Source organism: Lonchura striata, chromosome 11, assembly GCF_046129695.1.
Source record: "Lonchura striata isolate bLonStr1 chromosome 11, bLonStr1.mat, whole genome shotgun sequence".
Classification (NCBI taxonomy): Eukaryota; Metazoa; Chordata; class Aves; order Passeriformes; family Estrildidae; genus Lonchura; species Lonchura striata.
Window position 1 is genome coordinate 12,018,973 of NC_134613.1, and position 19,914 is coordinate 12,038,886.

A 19,914-nucleotide genomic window follows, 5' to 3' on the forward strand; every position below is an offset into this window, starting at 1 on the left:
ATTATTTTATTTTGTTTTAAGGTCAGTAGAGGAGTCAAAGTCAAGATACACTTAGTATATATGGGGAAAGTATATGTTAAGTTATGATGGCACTGATTCTTTGTAGTATAATCTGACCTTTTTCATTCTCAACAGTTCATGACCAGTCCTAGTCAAAAAAGCTGAGTGGTGAGGAAAAGGCCTTGCATAAATATGTGCTTAGTAAGGTGTTCAAGGTCAGACCTTCAGCTTTCTGGCCTCTTAAAGCTCTTGATTAGACTTTTAAATATCTCATGGCTCCTGTAGAATAAGAGATTATGTACTCAGCTTTCCAAATTAAGCTTTAATACTACACAAATGGTCCAAAGCTACCAAAGTGGTACAAGAAAAGTCCTTGAAGATGTGAGAATTTGGATGATTTTGCAAGTTAACAGTGTTTTGTGGTGTGATTTTAGTGTGAAAGGAAATGGAGACAGATGAAGCAAGTTAGTGGTAAGATGGGCTGGCATGGTTTTAACTAAAGCCAGAGCTTTTCAGTAATGAGAGAGCACTCTTTGGCAGTATGCTTGTAAGGGGAGCACAAATAGGCTTATTAGGCTGTAAGCAGGGAGGAATGGGCAGTAGGACTGAGAAATGTGATTTCTAGTTGAATTATGGGTTAATACTGCAAATCAGACATGCTTGAGTGGGTAGAGCTGAAGGAATTTGACACGTGCTGATAAGCTACATGCAGCTCTGATATGCCTTGGGCAATATTTGACTTTGTGAAAACAACTTTTACCTTTTTAAAAGGAGTGGTCTGATAAATATCTGTTGATTTTTATTTCAAAAAAGTATGCTTTAGGTGTCATCAGTATCACTAAAAAATTTGGTAAAGCTAAGTATTGTCAAAATGTGTCCATGTGGATATGCTGTATTTCTAGTGAAGTCACGCTACACTAAGAAGCAAAGGTTTCATTCAGACTGTTTGTGCATCAAAATATCTTAATCCAAAAAACCAAAAAGCAAGTGGAGAAAAAAGTTAAGGACTGTATTAATACAAAAATTCATATACCTTCTGCTTTCCTTATCTTGGGCTTCAGTTGTAATGTAAAGGAAAGCATACAAAATATTCCTGCAACATTTCAGTCTAAATTAATTCTTTAACAACCAGTGTTTTGTCTGTAGCAGTAGTTTTTTATTCATGTTACTTGTGAGTAACTAAACAATCTGCAGATAAGTCATCTCCACATTAGCAAATTCTATCAGCTTGTTTTCTTTTTAACATCTGTTGATTTGAGTTCTCTCAAATCACTTACTCATCACTTGCTCAGCAGTAGGTCTTTGGTTAAGAATATTGAGCCTGATTCTATGCTCCTCACATAAGAAAATATAATTTATGACTTAATATTCAATATTCAATGCAGTACAAACCTGAATTGTGCTTCCTTGGGTTGTTTTACACTAATTGAACACTCCCATGGTACAAGTATAAAAGACTACGTGATATGCAAGCAGATGCATTTTAAAGATGCAAGATTTGGCTTATCAAAATCTTTTGGCAGCCATCCCTTTATAAGCCCTATGAAAATGGCAACCTTTTTAAGCTTGCCTGATAACTAAAAATGTGTCATTAAAGTTTGTCCAGAACAGCTTTTATTTTGGGGCATAAACTGCAAGATAAAAGGATTTCAGTGTTCACCAGTAACTTCATATGACTGGCAATTTAAAAAAAATGTTTTAGAAAAGTCAGATTCTAATGCTGGGAACAATAAAATGTTGCAGTATTTTTATATATCCACAAGGAGGTTTTATATGAAACTAAGTGGAATTTAGCCTAATGAACTCATGACCTCAATTTTTTCTTAGATTCTTCTTCCTCTGCCTTCTGTATGGCAGGATCTCAATAGTCTGCTGTACCAGTCTTTTCAGCCTTTTTTTCTCAGTAGCTGAGGCCTTTATCTCATTTTCTTGTCAGGAGGCAAGACCATTCCTTTAGTTTTGTGTCACTTTAGGCTTTTAGTGGTAGCCATGAAGATACCTCTTGTCTGTCTGTGCTTTCAACTGCTCTTGTGCTAGGTTGCAGTTTCCTTAAGCATAGCTTAAAAGGCTGCATTTTTGCTCTGTGGTCTTTTCTGAATTATCACAGGAACTGCTCTTGTCATCTCTCATCATTCCTGTGTTACCTCCTTGACTCACTGTTACTGGCTGTCAGGCATTTTGTTTTGCCCACTTCCTGTCTCTCCTCACAAAAGTTCAGCTCTACTGTCATGTTTTTTGACCGAGTTCTCCCAGTTGCGCTACTGTATCATCTTGTTTCGTTTTGAACATCTTTCCTAAGGATGTGCAAAGAGATCTGGTGTCTTTTCTCTGTCCAGGACAAATTGAGCACACCTTCTCTGAAAGGTGAATTTTGTTTAGTGGCTGCAAAGTGGTTGCTCTGAAATATGTCTTCAATCATATTATTGCTGTCTAAATTAAAAGAAAGGTGACATAGGTGGCATATAGTACTTTTGGAAAAAAAATTAAAATGTGTTTATTTAAGTGACCTTAGATAATGGTGAATTTGAGACAGCTTAAAATTAGTTCCTTCTTGTTCACTGACACTTGAGAATAACATGCTGACATACACAAGCAATTTTGATGCTGTTCAATCTGTTGATTGTTGTCAGTCTGTCCATCTATTGCCCAGCTGCTGGGAGTCAAAACTGCTGTCAGCCAGATGGACAGCCCCATTAAATCAATATTTTTCAGTCTATTAGATGTTAAATTTTTTTTGGGCAAGTGACTCGTGTCTTGAGCAACAAAGTCTATTTGTTCTCTGTTTCTCAGCTTGCACCTCTGCTGCCACCTTCTTGTTTTTATCTCTAGGACATTCTACAGAAAGGTAGAGTATATAGTTATAGCTTTGCCACCTTGGGCCTTATTTTTCTCTTCCTCCCTGACCCACCACTAGTTCTTTCCTTTTGGCCATATTATCTTTATCTTGTCTTACCCTTCTAGAAATCAGTCTTTAGTGACACCCTGCTCCTGTGCCACCTCTGCTTCAGCAGTTGGCTACTGCTGCTGCCAATGAGCAGCACTGCTGGTTGGAGGGAACAGGGGAAGTGTTGTGTATTCCACCAGTCATATTTGGGGAGAGCAATGTGAGCCCATCAGAGCTAAGCCAGGCTGTGTGGGGCAGCACACAACTCTTGTTGCTGATGTTCCAGTATTCTGATAGTACTGGTCCCTGAAATTATTAGTGTGATGTTGGCAACAGCAAGAAAACATTTCAACATGCTTATCAGCATCTTACAGCAATATTTTACAGCTTCCCATTCCAGATGTTGATTACATTTCCCCTTTTTTTAGACTATTTTTTTTCTTATGTTTAATCCTACTTAGGATGATGATGACGACTTTTTTGTTTTCAGGTGTTGGCCATGAAGCCATCAGTACTGGCTGTGGCTGTGTGGGGGAGAACAGCTCCCTCTCACAGCATCACTGCTGTGATGATCACAGATGACCAGCAGACCATAGTTACAGGGAGCCAAGAAGGACAAATATGCCTCTGGGATCTTTCATCAGACTTACAGGTTTGTGCACTGTGTAACAGTTTTCCAAATAGACTGGAGTTTTATCTTTTATTATTGGCAGTAGGATTATCCAGACCTGTGCTTATTTAGATGAATTTTTAAAGATAGTGTGACATTTGTTACAGGAAACTCATGAAGCAGAAGGTGAAATGCCTATATAGGCAACATGATATTTTCAGACTTCAGAGAATTTTTTCACAGATTAGTATGCCCAGTGGATTATAATTTGAGACTGTCCTCTGAGCAATGACAGCAAGTAAATATATACAATTATCATGATTCATATCTTGTGAATATTTTTTTCTTTTCTAAATCAATTGCTAAGCATGACCTGTCATTTAAAGAAAAAATATTTGTAAAGCCAAATGTATCTACTGAGATGGAAGCAGCAAGATGAAACTTTTATTTTTGATATAACCAAGATGCAAATTACTGCTTTATTTCATATTTATTTTCCTCAGAATGGAGCAGAATAAAACAGTTCCTGTTTTTTTTTTTTTATTCTGTGTTTCTAGAACTATGTTTATATATATATTTTTTTTTTTATATTTAGTTGCCCCATTTATAGTAAAACACAGTCTGGAAGTTTGCATTTTTATGAGGCTAGCTTTTGCAATTAAGGCCTTTGCATGCAGTGCTGATAATCAGGTTGTTTAAACATGTGGTATGAAACATGTGCTTGAGAGCTTTAGTGTATCAGTTTCTACTTCACTCTGCCACTTTTGGTGCATGCTGTAGAGTGAAGGCCAGAGATGTTCTGCATGTTGCCTGTTTTATAACATTTGATGTTCCATACATTCTTCAGAAGATGCATGCAGTGAATACAAAAACTTAGCTTTATGCAAACTGCATAAAAATTCTTCCATGTTGTTTTGCATTCCAGAAACATGACAGAAGAACATAAGAATATGAAGCAGCTTGACAATTATATATATCTACAAGTAATATTCTCTTGGTTTTAGATATCCTTAGTTTATACAGAAATTGTTTAAGATAAATAATTTTATTATTGTCCTAGATTTCATCTAAAGAAATTCTCTTTGGCCATACTGCTTCTGTAACTTGTTTGGCAAAAGCAAGAGAGTTTGAGAAACAGCCATATGTAGTAAGTGCTACTGAAAATGGGTAGGTAATTGAATATTCAATTATTCCTTTCTTGAATCATGAAATGTGTGTCAAGTGTAGGTCAGATTTTGCATTTGCAGAAATGTTTCAATCCGCTTCCATGGTATTAAAATGATAGCAGCTACTTAGGATAGTGACTATTTTGTTAATATACAATGGTCCAACTAAGAGCTTCTCCCATGGACAACAGAAAGGTTTGGCAGATTCACATGTCCACTTAGTGGACAGAAAAAAGGAATTACTCAAAGGGGTTGGAAAGGAATTATTCAAAAGGAAATTAATGGATTATTGGGAGGCATCAGCAATTCAACAGCATTTGAATATCATGGTGTTTTTCTGTTTCTTCCTGAGCTCAGTCTTGAGAACTGAACCAGTAGAAGAGGCTAATGTACTCTAATTTGGTTTATGGTTCCTCAGTCAATATGTATGGAAACAGAATGGCCATGAATTAAAGGCATATCTGCTCCTTTTCTGTTTTTAAATCTGATGTGCAGTTTTGGAGAATATCCTTTCAGAGGGCCCTGATCTTGCAGTTTTTCTGCTATGTGTTTGTTATGACCTAGCCTGTCACTTAAGTCATACTACTTTCTGTGTTTCTGCTAGGTTACACTTAAGAATATTTGATAAACTTTTCAGGTGGGGTCTGAAGACCTGTTAGAATTCAATCTGTTGAAAACAGGGCTAGCTGCTTTCTTCCTTAAGGGCTTTCTTAAAAAATTTTGTCTTGCTGCTTAATTATATTAGCTTTTTGTTGTTGTTGTTGTTGGGGGGGGGGTCATCTTTTCTAATTAACAGGGCAGTGCTGTTAAAATGGCTTTCCATGGAGAGTAACTGTCAATTGTCCTTCAAGCTGTACCTTCCAGCACCTTAAGGATACTGGTTTCTCACTGAGTAGCTTATTTATCCTTTCCAGCTTCTAGGCTGGGTCTCTCATTCAATCATAAGTATACTACAGAGGGATAACCTGCAAAAAAACTATTTCAGGCTTCTTAATCTTGAAAGATTAGACAGCCTCACTGGACAGGTAGTGGTAAACATTGCTGTTTATATGCAGGGAGGGTGAGAAAACTACACAACCAGTTTTGTATTGCCCTTCTAAGTCCTCTTCAAGGATTCTGAGATGAAGCTGCTTTTCATACCAGTTCCAACATTCTGTTGATGCAATACTGCTTCCAGATCATACTGGGAGCAAAGATACTGTATTTCCAAAAAAACTGGAGAGGTAAGTAAGAAATAAATGAGGAGATTGCTGTAGATATACCATACAGGGATGTTCACATCCTGAAGATTATAGCTCTGAAGGGATTATTAGACTTGTTTGGAGTGTGTATAGGTAGGACTGAATTGTCTTCTGGCCCCTTTAAATGCTCACTTTTACCAAATTACTGCTGACTTCCCATCTGTATTACTTAAGTGCAAAGCATCCATCACTGATCCCTGTAAGGTTGCAATGTGAAGTTGAGGTAATTACAAATAGGAGTCCTTGTCTTCAGGAGAGGGAGGGTTTGCCAAAATGCACTTTTTGGCTTGTAAGTAATTAACTTCTTCTGTTTTCAAGCTTCTATCTCGTTGTAGTGAGGATGGAAGAAATCGTATGGAAGATAGTTCTATGGTAATCTTCCCTGTTCCACTCCAGATTATTTTCAGTTTCTGTAACTGACTAACCCCAGAAGAATGAGCACTGAACATTATTTTTTGTACTTCTAATATGAAAGTCTATAAATTAATCTCTAATGATTTGTGAGTTCTCAGTGATGTCCTGTGAGTGACAGACCTTTCCTACAGCACATGTTCTATGGCATGTGTGGTATTGCTCACTTCTTAGTACACACAGTAAATTGATTACATTATCCAGAAGACGAAGTTATAGTCTCACATTCTGGCCTCACTTGTGCATGTTTGTAGGTATGTATGTATCACAGTAATGTAGTTAAGGCAGTAAAGTTCTGATATAAAAAGAAAAGCATTGCTCTGAAATATTCACCTAAGTTCTGACTTTGGATCTACCAACTTTGATCCTGCTATTGCTCAGCTGAAGAATATTAAGAAATAATGCTTTGAGTTTAGCATCAAATAGGGAAGTAGGTAAGTTAAAATGTAAATCACTAAGTAGTATTTCTTATATAATAAAATACTCACTCCAGTGTATTCTTTTAAGTCTTGATACAGAAAATTTCCTAAAATGTAATGTCAGAAATAATGAAATGAATGTTCTGTTCTGGAAGTAATGTTTGTTTTTTTAATAAAATCTAAAAGCATCAAAGTTTAACATTCGGTTGCTAAGCTTTAAGGTATACAGCCTCATTTACAACATTTAATTTGATTGTCTCTTGTAATCCACTCCCCCTGCATGTTGAATAATGTGTAGATAAGGAAGGTGTGCCAAAGTCTCTCTTGAACAACCTTAAATGTGTCCAAGCGTAGTTGTAGTGTTGTGCAGGTACTCGGGTGGTTGAGTGTATTGAGAGCAGCTTTTGGGAACAGCCTCATGATGGCACTGTTTCTTCTTAACATACGTTGTTCCTCTCAAGAACTGAAGTCTGATGTGGAAGAAGATGCATGATGCTTTTCGAAACACGTGGTTTAAGTTCAGTGAAATGAATCATTTTCAGGAGGATGTAGTTCCAGTGACAGATAGTTACAGTGACATGTTGACGAGCTGTAATGGCAGTATACCTACAATTTGTTGTAGACCAGAGTTGGTCTTAAAGTCAGGTTGGTTGCAAGGCAGCAGGGTGTAATTACCAAAACAAAAAGAAACAGATACTGTATGTCATCCCTTGCTAATGACTACATTTTCTTACCCAGCAATCTGTAACAAAAAGCTTTATAAATGACCAGACAGCACTTAAATAGAACACTAAAGAAAAACATAGAGACACAAAATTATTCCAGCTAATTGAGTGGAAATGACAGAGAATAATATGAAGTTATCTTTGGCAGGGAGATGTGTGTTTGGAATGTCACTAGTGGACAGTGCATTGAGAACACAAAGCTTCCTTATAGGCATACAGCAATCCATGTAAGTATAGCAGCTTTTCATGGGGTCTCTGTTCATTACAACAGTTTTGCTTTATTAACATGATATTTTTCAGAAACAGTTTTAAATGTATGGCTTGTAACATAGGAGAAAAGACCCTGTCACAATATAAGTAGTTTTTATATCTTTGTCAGTTTCTTTTTTTATAAGAAAAGAATTGAGATTTCTATGTTCCTCGGCATTCCTTAATCAAATCAGACTGATTACTTTTAAGCTGCAAATATTTAAAATGCTGTATTGATTAATTTACTGTTTGTGCATCAGGTACCCAAGTGAAATGGTGTTAATCTTTTCTCTTGTTAAAATTGCATGGACCTTCAAGTTTGATGTTGGCTTTTTCATGACATTTTAAAAGTACAAGTAATCTGGCCAAACATTGTGAGACAATCTGCTGAAAGACTTACTTTTAAGCTTTTGAATGGTTTTTGTGCTGAATTCCTGCCTCCTAAAGAGTTCACCTGTTTTTCAAAAATACACTTTGATTAATTGCAGAACTGTAGGACAAATCCCTTATTTTCAGAGACTTTCAATATTGCTTCAGATAATTTTGTGTCTAGTTGAAACTGTATCCAAGTAAAATAAGTATCTAGATTTTGGAGGTGGGAGAGTTTGAAATACACATGTGAGATTGAGGGGTCCAACATCTATGGGTTTGATTCTGGGACATGGCTTTTTTTCTGGATATCTTAGTAGAGAGAAGCTCAGGGCTCCTGTGTTAGTTAAAAGGCTTGTTTTCTTCAGTGAGGAAGTCTAAGGTGGAACTAAGGCTCCAAATGATGGGTATCTGAGCCTTCATGTAACTCCAAAGCACAGCCAATTTGGAAACCAAAATTTTTAAAGCTTCCAGAAGAAAATGTTTTTTTGACACTGCTTGGGTTGTTATGAGGAGTTTGAATGCAGTTGTGTATTGTAAAGGGAAGAGGAAAACCTTGGATATATTGCCAACAATAATGACGGAAGATTAAAGTCTTAATTTTTTTTACATATATATGTGTATAAGGACATAAATTAAGAAATATTCCACACCTTTATTGTGGATATGCTTAAAGTACATAGATTTCTTAAATGGATGTATGTACACAAACAAAGCAATACTTAAATTTTAATTTAAGGAGCAATATGACCTGCTATGTTCTAGTGCTTAATTAGATTTTAATAGATGAAGTTACAGATAAGTTCTGAAGGGAAGTAGGCAAATCTGGCCTAGTTGATTAGCTGACAGTCTACTTTTTTTGTGGAGATCAGAGAGAATATTTATTCTTGCCTTTTAAATAGGTGTAGCAAGTACTTGGAGAAAACAGGTAGTTCATCTCTATTAGAAGTAAGCTAAACCTAATTGTGGCTAATAATTATATTTGTTTAATAACTTGGGCAAGATAGTTAACGGAAAATAGGAGCATCTAGCAGGAGAGCTTTCTTAGGGAAAAGTAGGTGTTTCTGGGAGGGGAAAGTATTCTTAAAATGCAGCCTTCAGATACTACAATAAATTGTATTTTTCTGTGTGTGTTTTGTTGTAGATTTTTTTTTGTTGTTCCATGGGGAATAGTAGCTTGTGCTGTAGTGAATGTTTGGTTTTAATTGAACTCCTAACCTATCTGCTCTAGTAGGTTTCTTTTGTTCAGTGTAGATGATTTAGCTATGAATGGCAGATGTCAAGTAGTGCAAACTGAATATTTGCCATTTGAAATGAAATTTAACACCAGGGTCAACACTTAAACATTTGTGGACCTTAACCAGTGTGGAATTTTCTCAGAGGAATTACTGACTATAAAAATCCTGTATTTCAAACCTACTTTAATGGTAACAGTAATTGTAAATTCTAAGCATTTCTGCCTTATATTTTATTCATTTATATCTGTAGTACTATTTATCCTGTTTACAGTTATTTCTACTACACACTTCAGTGAGTTTACTGAAAAAAAATTGGAATGACTATCTAACCAAAACTGTACAGAAAATTTGTAAATGAAGTGCAGTTTTTTTGTGTTGTCTGATATTTTTGTCTGACTAGATGATTGTTCCCTTTAGGGTTAGTGTTAAATGTAAATCTGCTTTGAGGTGGCTGCTTATGCATTTATAGAAATTGTTTACAATTACAGCTAGAGATGCAATGTAGATGTCCTTGGACATATAAAACACCTAGCAAAAAAAGAAATCCTCATAGTCACTCTGCACTCTGTCTCTTTTCCTTTGCTTTGACCTAACAAAAAAGGAATCCTCATAGTTACTCTGCACTCTGTTCCTTTGCTTTGTGTCTGTTGTTTTTTTTCCCTTTGTGATTGCTAAGAAAGAATCTTCTGAACACTCTAGGGTGTTTAATGTCAGAATGAAGAATATCCTATGGAGTATAAATCCTTCCTGGAAAGTAATCCGTAATTATGAAAAATTGAATTACAAATATTCTGCGTCTTTACCTGATTCTTCCTTTTCATACAACTGTTGATGACAGGAGTTTTATGAAATGTTTGGAGAGGGGCCTCTCAGAGAAACAAGTCTCAAACACCTTAGTCATTTATAGGGAAAATTAACACCTGCCTTTCTTCCAAAAATTTAAAAAATCCTAATATTTAGGAAGGACAGGTGCTGCTTTCAGTCTGAAGCATCTTTTACTAAGCCTTGCTAGTGTCACTAGCAATATTTGGTATGGTTTCGCATATGCCTTGGATTTTTTTAGTGATGCTACAAGTGTTGATTATGACATGTTCAGTGTGAAAAATCTTCATGCCATTTGTGTATCTGTGTGCTGACTCTCTGCTTTCCACTTGGACAGTATTACCATTGCTCATTCCGAATGACAGGTGAAGGCTGGCTTCTTTGTTGTGGAGAATATCAAGATGTTCTAATTATTGATGCTAAAACTTTGGGTGTTCTTCACACTTTATCATCATCTCAATCTTCTGATTGGATAAATTGTATGTGTATTGTACACTCTGCAAGAATTCAAGGTACATGTTTTACATGTATTTATGCTGGTAAATTAAATTGTGCTAAAATATTTCTGTATAGGTGGTATGTTCCTGCTTGATTTGATATTAATTCGTTTCACAGAGCTGTTATGTAGAAGATGTTAAAGTTTAATTGATAGCACAAGAGGTGTTTATAAGGCTTCTGTTTTATTTAATATGTTTTTAGAGAAAAAAGCATGTTCTATACTGGGTGTAAGCTCAGTTGTTGGATTTAAGTATATAGAAGTTTTGTAATACTGGGCAAATTAAAGGCACAATACTCTGTGCCTTTTGTTAATACATTATTCCCTGCTTGTTTACATGTTTTGTATTTCTTGATTTTTTTTTTTTGTGTAAAACTGGTATTTTGCATAAACAGTGTCCTGAGGAATCCTTGTTTTAGTGCTGAATAGAAAGGGGCTGTTTATACTTCGCTTCAAGTTGACAATCTCACTGTTAACTTTTCACAGAAGACTCTTTAGTTGCAGTGTCTGTAGCTGGAGTTCTCAAAGTATGGGACTTATCTTCATCTCTGAATAGCATTCAGGTCAGTGTTAACATGAATGTTCTCAAGTACAGGCTACATTGAAGCAGAATATGAATGAATTTATGTCTTCTGTATGTGTATTAAATAGATTTTATTACTTTTGTTAGAAAATTCTGAAAACACACCTTTATAGCTTTATTTAAAGTTGGGCCATTGGACAGCTCTTGCCATGACAACTGTGCTACCTTTTGGCCAGGCTTCTTGTCTTATCATATTCCAGAATGCTCAAGATGCAATGCTTTCCTGCTATCCTGATAATATCTTTGAGCCCCTTCACTCTGTCCTTTAAACTCAAAGCTCTTCAAAATTGGCCTTTGTACTCCCTCTTCACCCTTGTTACTCTCTTCAAAACAGTCCTTTAGATTTTGTTTTCCTCGGTCTGCTTTTCACAATGCTATCTTCACTTGGAAAAGACTCTTGCTGTGTCAACTGTCTTATTTTTCTATCTTCAAACTCACTTTTTTTTGGGTTAATATTCTCAGCATCTGTCACCTTCCGTGAACACGTGTTAGAATTGTGATGCAATTTTTGTGCTTTAGTTATACTCTAAAAGCTAGATTCACAAAGGGACTTCAGCAGTGAGACAAAAATGGCAAAATATCAACAGACTTCTCTGAGCCTTGGTAACCCTGGCTGGACAGGCCAGGTGTGGGCAGCACTACTTGTTCACGGGTAGAATCAGGCCCCTGAGGAGTGTTTGTCATGTTTGATACCATCCTGATGTTTTTGATTTATCTGTGGTGTTTTGGGGTGTGTACATCTTTTCAACATTCCTAGAGCAAACCCCACTGCTGTGTTGTAAAAATTCTGAGGATTCTAACAACTGATTACAGATGTCAGAGGAACATATGGTGTGGTGAAGTCTTTTTACTGCCTGGGGGCGCCTTTTGTGAAGGGACTGCTGCAGAGTTCGTAACAATCCAACTAAATTCTAAAGAGCAGTATTTTAATAAATATTGTTGGATTTACTTGGAATTAACTGAAGCTGCATGATTTTGTAAGAAAATGGCTTTCAGTTTTATAACCATTATCTTCTCTGAGAGTTTTGAGACTGTTGGTATCTTAAAGAACAGAAAAAACGCCTTTTAAGAGATTTAATCAATAATTGATAAATAGAATTCCAATAGAATAATTTTGAGTGTGATGACTTTAATATTTCTGATATTCCCACAAAAAGTGTGAAAATACATATATTTTTTCTAACAGTATATTTAGCAATACAGAGCTAAGAAAATGAATTACTTTTACACTATCTTTAAAGGTGTTAAGAGCAAACAAGACATAAGGTAACACCACCATCTCACTGTCCAGGCTGCAACAGGAATGAATGGGAAAGTAAAATATTCATCAGCTTTTCTGAATCTGATCCTCTGTTTTATAGGTGTTGTAGCTATTTTTTCACTGAAATACCTAGCAGACACTCATTATAACAGTTTCTATTTATGGCCTGCCTTTGGTCCTTCTCCGCATTCATTAAGTGAGATTACAGTCTGAGCCACACTGAATGTTTACTTTCTTCTGTTTGCATGTTAGTTGTGGACCTGTTGTCTTTCTGTTGTTAATTACGAATTATACATTCCTTTGAATTTTGAAAGACTCTTATAAGGAAGTTTTCAGTGGGTTGTTTCTATCCTAAAAGCTCAGATATCTGAAACAAACTTTATAGCTTTTTTTCCCCCCTTTGTGCTGTAAAGGAGAAACAAAGTGTGTGTGAGAAGGAATCAAAATCTCTGGACTGTATAAACTGTCAAGCAGTAAGATTTTGTACTTACACGGAAAGGCTCCTTCTTGTCGTGTCCTCCATGTGCTGGAAGGTACATTATTGAGAATTGTACTTTCTTTTTAATGTTCATTTTGAAAAACTAATATGACTTTTACATGTAGATACTTATTTTTCTCCTTAGGTTAAAGAAAGTGTTCACGAATTGTCAGATATAATTATGCGTGCAACACTTCTTGACTTATCTTAACTGGAAGAGATGAAGCTTTTATTTTTTATGAATGTATTTCTGCTTTTAAAGTTAAACTCCAAATTGGCTGGATATAAGGGGGATTTAAGTATTAGACAGTTTTAGAGCACTGAGAGCATTATAGTCCCCTCCACAGTGCATTTGAAAGGGAGACAAAGAATAAAAATCCCTGTTTAAGTATGACAGAAGTACTCACAGCTGGCAAGTCCTCAGTAGTCATGGATCTTTGTTTGTTGAAAACAGCAGCAAAACTAAAGACTCCTGGCTATATTATTTTTTCTTGAAGCTATAATAAAGTAACTAATATTTAAAAAAAAATGAAAACAGTTTTAAAGAAAACATAATGTATTTAAACTGAAATGTATTGTACAAAAAAAAAAAAATCTGTATTTTTCTTTTCCAGTGCTACAAAATTTCTTACCCTAACCACTCAGGATTATTTTAACATGTATACCTGATTCTAACATCTCTGTGGAAGCAGGAATGGGTCAAAATATTTCCCATATACCTGTATCAACTTCAAATAATGTAGTTGTAGGCTATCTTTGAGATGTCTCTTGGGCTACCTAAATTCTGTATGAAAGCATTTATAGAGGAAGTTCATGTGTAGAATGGATTTTCCACTTTTCATTGAAAAACATCTGTAACATACATTGTTTTCTGTTAATTTCTATAATATAAGACCTAATGCTACATTGTAGTTGTTTCTTTAACTGTCAGTTTCTTTAATTTTGAACTGTATTGTTTGACATGGACTTTGCAGTAGTTTGTTATTGTCAAAACATGTTAGGTTTTAAAAATACTTGTTCAACTATGAAGAGTGGAACTCACGTTCTACTTCCTGATTCGCTGCCCAAACCCAATTTAGGTTTATGAATTTGCCAATACTCTTTGTTTATATTTTGTTGTTTTTCTGAATTTAGGTCTATGATTATTGTGATTTCTCCTTGCTTTGTACTGAGTTCTGTAAGCGTGGTCAGTGCTTTGCTGGTGGGGAAGTGCTGGCAGCTTACAGACTTATCATCTGGACAGAAGATGGCCACAGTTACATCTACCAGCTGCTAAACAGGTGGGCTCAGATGGGAAATTCACACAAAAAGTTCAGGTACAAGATGAACTTTGGGAGGGTTACTATGGAAAATCTCTGCATGTTGCAAATGATCAAAAACCAGAACAAAACCACTTTGGCACTCAAAGATTTACCCTGAGTTTGACAGCCCTCAGTCTTTGTTTGACACAGCAGGGGACATAGGAATAAGATTAGCCATGTAGAACTTGGGCAGCTGGTGCAGTGATTTCAAAAAGTCTCCTGTAATTACTTATTTGGTTACCTTTAATTGAACTTGTGAATCTTGGATGTTACTGTTCTGCTTTCTAAAAAAATTACTTTCTATAGCTTGTAAGTTTAAAATTTCTTGTTTAATTATACAGTGGCCTTTCTAAAAGCATGTACCCTGCTGATGGGAAGGCGCTGAAGGAAACAGTTTATCCTCATTTACTCAGCTTTACTGGTATGAAGGAAAATAAGGTAAATTCATAAGGGTTTGAAAGTTTATTTATGGTCTGTTTGCAATAACCTGAATAATCCCAAAAGAATTTATGAATTCATCAACAGATTTAATTGTTCTATTAAAAAAAGGAGTAATATTTATTTATTAATCTTAAAATTGTTAATTACAAACTTGAAGAGGCTCATAATGTGTTGTATGATTTTTGGCTATATTTAAGTTTTTTCCACAGGGGAAAAATGCCTTTATTTTCAATTCCAGATAGACTGGTTCTTGTTTCTTTTCTCTAATTCTGGCAAAAAGAAAAGCATTTTTTAACAAAGATGTGGTCTAAAATATTTTTAGAAGCTTCTACTTTCAAATCTATAAAAACTAATAAAAATAAAATAAATAATACCATCTCCCAACTAATACAACCATGCCATAAAACCAAAATCCAAAAAGGCAACCCATGAGCAAAATGCAAGCAAATTACTTAGTTCTTGTTTTATGAATGTATGCATGTTTCAGTGTAACTATATAAATAGGTTGTGTATCCACCTGAAATTGAAGGGGTCTGAATCTGTGGTGTTTTATCTGAAATACTGCTGGCTTGAGCCTTCAGAGGCATAATCACATGCAGAACTTTCTTCCACTGTGGGCAGACTGAAATAGTGTGCATAAAATGAGACACACTCCAGAACCATGGTCTTGGCTTGAAGAAGCCTCTAATGTTAAGAAAAGAGGAAGCTGAAAAAGTAGCTGATCTCTATATTTTTGTTCTAGAATTTATATTGAGCAGAGCGCGTCACACGAGTTTCAAATTTGAAGTTACTTTGTAAATGGGTATCTCAAATGGACACAGCTGTGTTGGAAACCTACATCTTCACTCACTCTTCATGTTGTGCTTTGTGTGACCACAAATAAATAAGGATAACCCAGATGATTTGAAAAGAAGAAAATTCACTATAATTAGGAAGCCAGGAAATGGGAGGCAAGAAAGATATGTGGGCAAAAAATGAACCAGAGCAAATAGAACAGATTTTTCTGTGTAGCTTTGGTTCTAGTTTTTTTTTTTTTTTTTTTACTAATGCTGATTGCTAATGCTGTTAATAAAGTTGTAATTGTTGGAAGATGTGGATTTAATTCCTGCCTGAAATTGTTTTAGTTTGAGTGTTTGTGTGACAGCTCAAGCAGTTTGTTAAGCAGTTTCTGAAGATACGCAATGGAAACTTATTTTTATTTGTAGCTGACTAGAAACATTGCTAAATATATACCTGTGTGAGGTTTTCTAGCATTTTTTCTGTTGACAAATAGAGGCTTTTAAAAACATGTTTGCTGCATAATCCTGTGGAGACTGACAGATTTAATTTTCAGTTGAAGGGAAATAGCATAAACCATTCAGCTTTTCCCCAAATGATGTGATCTAAAATTCAGATAGGATAACTGCTGAAGGATGCCAAAAGTTCAGAAAAGGTGAGGGAAAAGAAATAGCCAAAACACATGGCTTAGCAAATAGGGTTACGGTGCTGGTACAGACTTCACATATGCTTCCCCCAAATATATGCTTTTTAAAAAATAATGACTTGCACTTTTTTAGTATTTCTGCCTTACTGCCTGGGTAGTTTTTATAGGAGATGTGTGAGACAACCAAATCTTGTGTGATTATCTGTTTTGAACTCCATAAACTGAAGCATTTTACAGGACAGTTAATTCTGTTAAATCTCACACTTCACTGTTTTATATAAGTATATCCAACATATGAGGTAATTGTAGAGAGTGATAAGCCTCCTCTTGAGCCTCCTTTTTTCTCGAGTAAACAACCCCAGCTCTCCCAGCTGCACCCCATCAGAATTGTGCTCCACACCCTTCAGCATCTTCATTGCTCTTTGGAAATGCTCCACTACCTCATGACTGAATAATGGTGTTATAAGCTATTACCTGTGTAAAAGCATAATTCTTACCTTTCATTATTTGTAGTCATGGAAGCTGTGATGTCTGAAGCTTTACTGATTTTTTTTTTATGCAAAGATTATCAATATTTTACTGTATTGTTTTTTAAGCCTGACCTTGGTCCTTATGCTGGTCAAGCTATAAAACAGGGAGAATTCCCAGTCTGCTTTTCCATTTAGGAAGTAGGTTTAGCCAAAGCAGCAGTGATCCTTGAGAGATTTGTATCAGGGGGAGTAGACTTGGTCTGAGCAGGATTTAGTGGTGATAAGAAATGTAGTTCTGTATTTTTACAGCTTTTGATGAAAAAAAACTCCTTCATATTTAGAATTAGTTATTTTATCAATTTTCTTTCCAATTATTGACTTACTGTTGGTTCTGACAGAGTCTTCCTTTCATCATGGGCTTCATGAATGAAAGAAAGGAGCCTTTCTACAAGGTTCTTTTTTCTGGTGAAGCTTCAGGAAGGATCACTTTGTGGCATGTTCCTGATGTGCCTGTGTCAATGTTTGACGGTTCTCCAAAAGGTTTGGCACTTTACTACCATCTTTTTCATTATGTCTTGGAGCCAATTTTTATGAAAATCAAAATTCTCATAAAAAACTTTAAGAAAGTGATGCTCATTTATTCATTGTGTTGTGATTGCTTGTAGTTAGAAGGAATAGCAACTGCTGACTTTCCAACCCTAGACTGCAGAAAGGGATAAGTAAAGGGAAGTGATCAAGAAATGAAAAGGTTTTTTTAGTTTGACTCTTTATATTTTGTCTTGCATAAACAAAAAAATTCTCTCGCCCTACCCTCTAGAGATCCCAATTACAACCATGTGGAGTCTTCAGGATAATTTTAATAAACATCATTCCATGTCAGAGGGCATTATTGATCAACTTTGTGAATCTGAAGATGGATTTGGAAGTGCAGTTGTCAGTTCCTCTGTGTACATACCTGGTCTTGATAAGCTTGTATATGGATGTGAAAACGGGAAAATTTTTGTAACATTAGGTTTAGAAACTGCAAGAGCAAGACTTTTAGAAAATGTATCTTTTCTTAAAGGTAAGTTTTAACAATCTGTTCAGATTCATCTCAGTCAAGCACAGATGACTTCCTATTTCTGGCATCACTTGCAGTGATCCATGTAAAAATTCTCTGTAAAGTAGGGCTAACAGTCAGGAATTAGGTAAATGGAAGATTATGATGATCTTTCTCCTTCCATAGCTGATCTATTGGATCACAGCTTAGAGCTACCAAGGTGCTTTCCAGTAGTAGGAATCTGGGAATGGCTGTGGGATTGGATGTCCCCTAGAAGTGAGATATGTGGCATGTCACTATATTGGCAGTTTTCTATTTCATTTGCTCTCTAAAAGATAATACCACTGAAGGAAGCATAAAGGGTACATCTCAGTAGTGAAGCTCAGAGTGCAGACCTCCGTTCTCCCTTTTAGGAACAGGTCCAAAATTCTTTGACATCATGTAAAGGCTGGTTATATTTATCCTGACTTTCAGGAAATGTGTTGTAAAATATGGAACTCTTATTCCTAAAGAGCAAAAATATGTCATCTTGTTTCAGATAAACTACCTTATAAGGTTCTGAATGGTCACAGTAGCAGAGTCACTTGCTTACTTTATCCACATGACAAATCAGTAAGATTTGATCCAAGCTGGCTGTTATCAGGGGGCCAGGATTCTGTTGTGATCTGCTGGGATATATTTACTGGAGGCATTCTACAACAGTTTAATCTGCAGTCTGGTGCAGTGACAGAGCTTTTGAGATCCCCAGAACACTACAGAGTAAGTAAAAGCATAATAAATTATGTCTCAAAAAAACTGCTGTATACTTATCTCTGTGTGTGTTTATATATATATATCTACAAGAGAAAATAAAACACTGTCTGGTAATACTTTGGCCCACACCACTTTACGCTTAATTTACCTTCTCTTAATTGTTGTCTCTGAAAGTTGCTTTTAATTGCAGGGAGCTGAGTTTTTGAGTTTGTGACATATCAAATTGAAGCTCTTAACATTCTATTCACCATTTTTATTATCATGGTTATTGACATATGTCAATCAGATTAACTCTTCCTTCTGAAATTTAGAAAAACTTACTAAGGCTAGGAGCTTGAACATAGTATTTTAATCTTCTCTGTGGGTCCAGAATATATATACTTGATTTTGGTTCTGGACACATCTTGGGTCCTTTGTCTGTATGTTTTTACTTTTTATGATATTTAAAATAATTTAAAGTTGTGTTCTAATTGAATTTTGAAGTTAAATTTAGGTGCAAATTTACTGAATGTTCTTTGTAACTTTTTAACATTGTATTCTGTGGGGCTGGATTTCCATTTTTCCTCTTAGAAAGCCTGCAAAGACAGATTTGATACTTACGAATGACTCACAGTTCACTTACTGTGAACAAAATAAAGTAGTCCAAAAATAGCTTGCAATAAAAAAGTTTTTGATATGTGTAAAGCTCCTTTTTATCTTTATTCTGAAAACTGAGTAGGATTTAATGCCTACCTGACTTGTGTTTCAGTCTTGTTTAAAGAGCTGAATTGTTCTGTGGGCGAATCCCTCCACGTGCCACCAAAAATTGCTTGCAGGTAGGGAAGATTTTGCAGTGTCAGATCCATATGAATGAATTTAACTTAGTCTTTTTGTTAGAAATACCTTACCATTGGCTTTTTAGACCTGACACAATTTTATATCACATGAACACTAGTTTGTAATTTTTAAAATACTTTCTCTTCTAGAAGAACTGCTACTGTCTAATTGGTTATATAATCACTGCTTTAATATGCTAAATACTCAAAGTGGAATTTAAATTATAGTTAAAATACTGAAAGTACAAAGATGAAGATATGTTTTCCTGTCAGAAAACGAGTTGTATAGCCAGCCTGATGAAGACAAGTTGAAGATACTGGTTGACATAAAACATAATTTTCTAAAATTAGTATGTTCTGGGAAGGAAATTACTGGAATACTTTTACTAGGCCAGGTAAAATGATGTGGTTATGAATGTGTTGAAACTGGAATTTTCTGTTTTGCAGTTAAAAGACCAGAGTGTAGTGTGTTGTGTGTGCAGTGACCACTCAGTAGCAATTCTGCACCTCCAGAAGAGACAATGTCTCTTACATGCCAGAAAGCATCTGTTTCCTGTGAAGAAGATAAAATTTGATCCTCTTGAGAATGTGCTAATTGTTGGATGTGAAGACAATTCAGTTTATATTTGGGAAATTGAAACAGGTAAGAACACTGTTTTAATGTTTTGGTCACTTTCCTGAAGGTTGTTCTGTCACATGGTGTTATTTATAGAAGGCCAA

General features: G+C 35.5%; 1 protein-coding gene across 1 annotated transcript in view; it reads left to right on the top strand.

Moving 5' to 3' along the window:
- Window positions 1–3,383: 3,383 nt before the first annotated feature.
- Window positions 3,384–19,914, top strand: part of WDR72 (WD repeat domain 72) — a 91,634-nt gene continuing 75,103 nt past the window's right edge. The window contains exons 1-12 of the mRNA XM_077785807.1: window positions 3,384–3,536; window positions 4,555–4,661; window positions 7,605–7,683; window positions 10,472–10,646; window positions 11,117–11,193; window positions 12,888–13,007; window positions 14,087–14,232; window positions 14,595–14,691; window positions 16,986–17,127; window positions 17,405–17,650; window positions 18,165–18,385; window positions 19,642–19,837. Of these exons, the coding sequence (XP_077641933.1) occupies window positions 3,384–3,536; window positions 4,555–4,661; window positions 7,605–7,683; window positions 10,472–10,646; window positions 11,117–11,193; window positions 12,888–13,007; window positions 14,087–14,232; window positions 14,595–14,691; window positions 16,986–17,127; window positions 17,405–17,650; window positions 18,165–18,385; window positions 19,642–19,837 (1,759 nt within the window). The remainder of the gene's footprint in view (window positions 3,537–4,554; window positions 4,662–7,604; window positions 7,684–10,471; window positions 10,647–11,116; window positions 11,194–12,887; window positions 13,008–14,086; window positions 14,233–14,594; window positions 14,692–16,985; window positions 17,128–17,404; window positions 17,651–18,164; window positions 18,386–19,641; window positions 19,838–19,914) is intronic.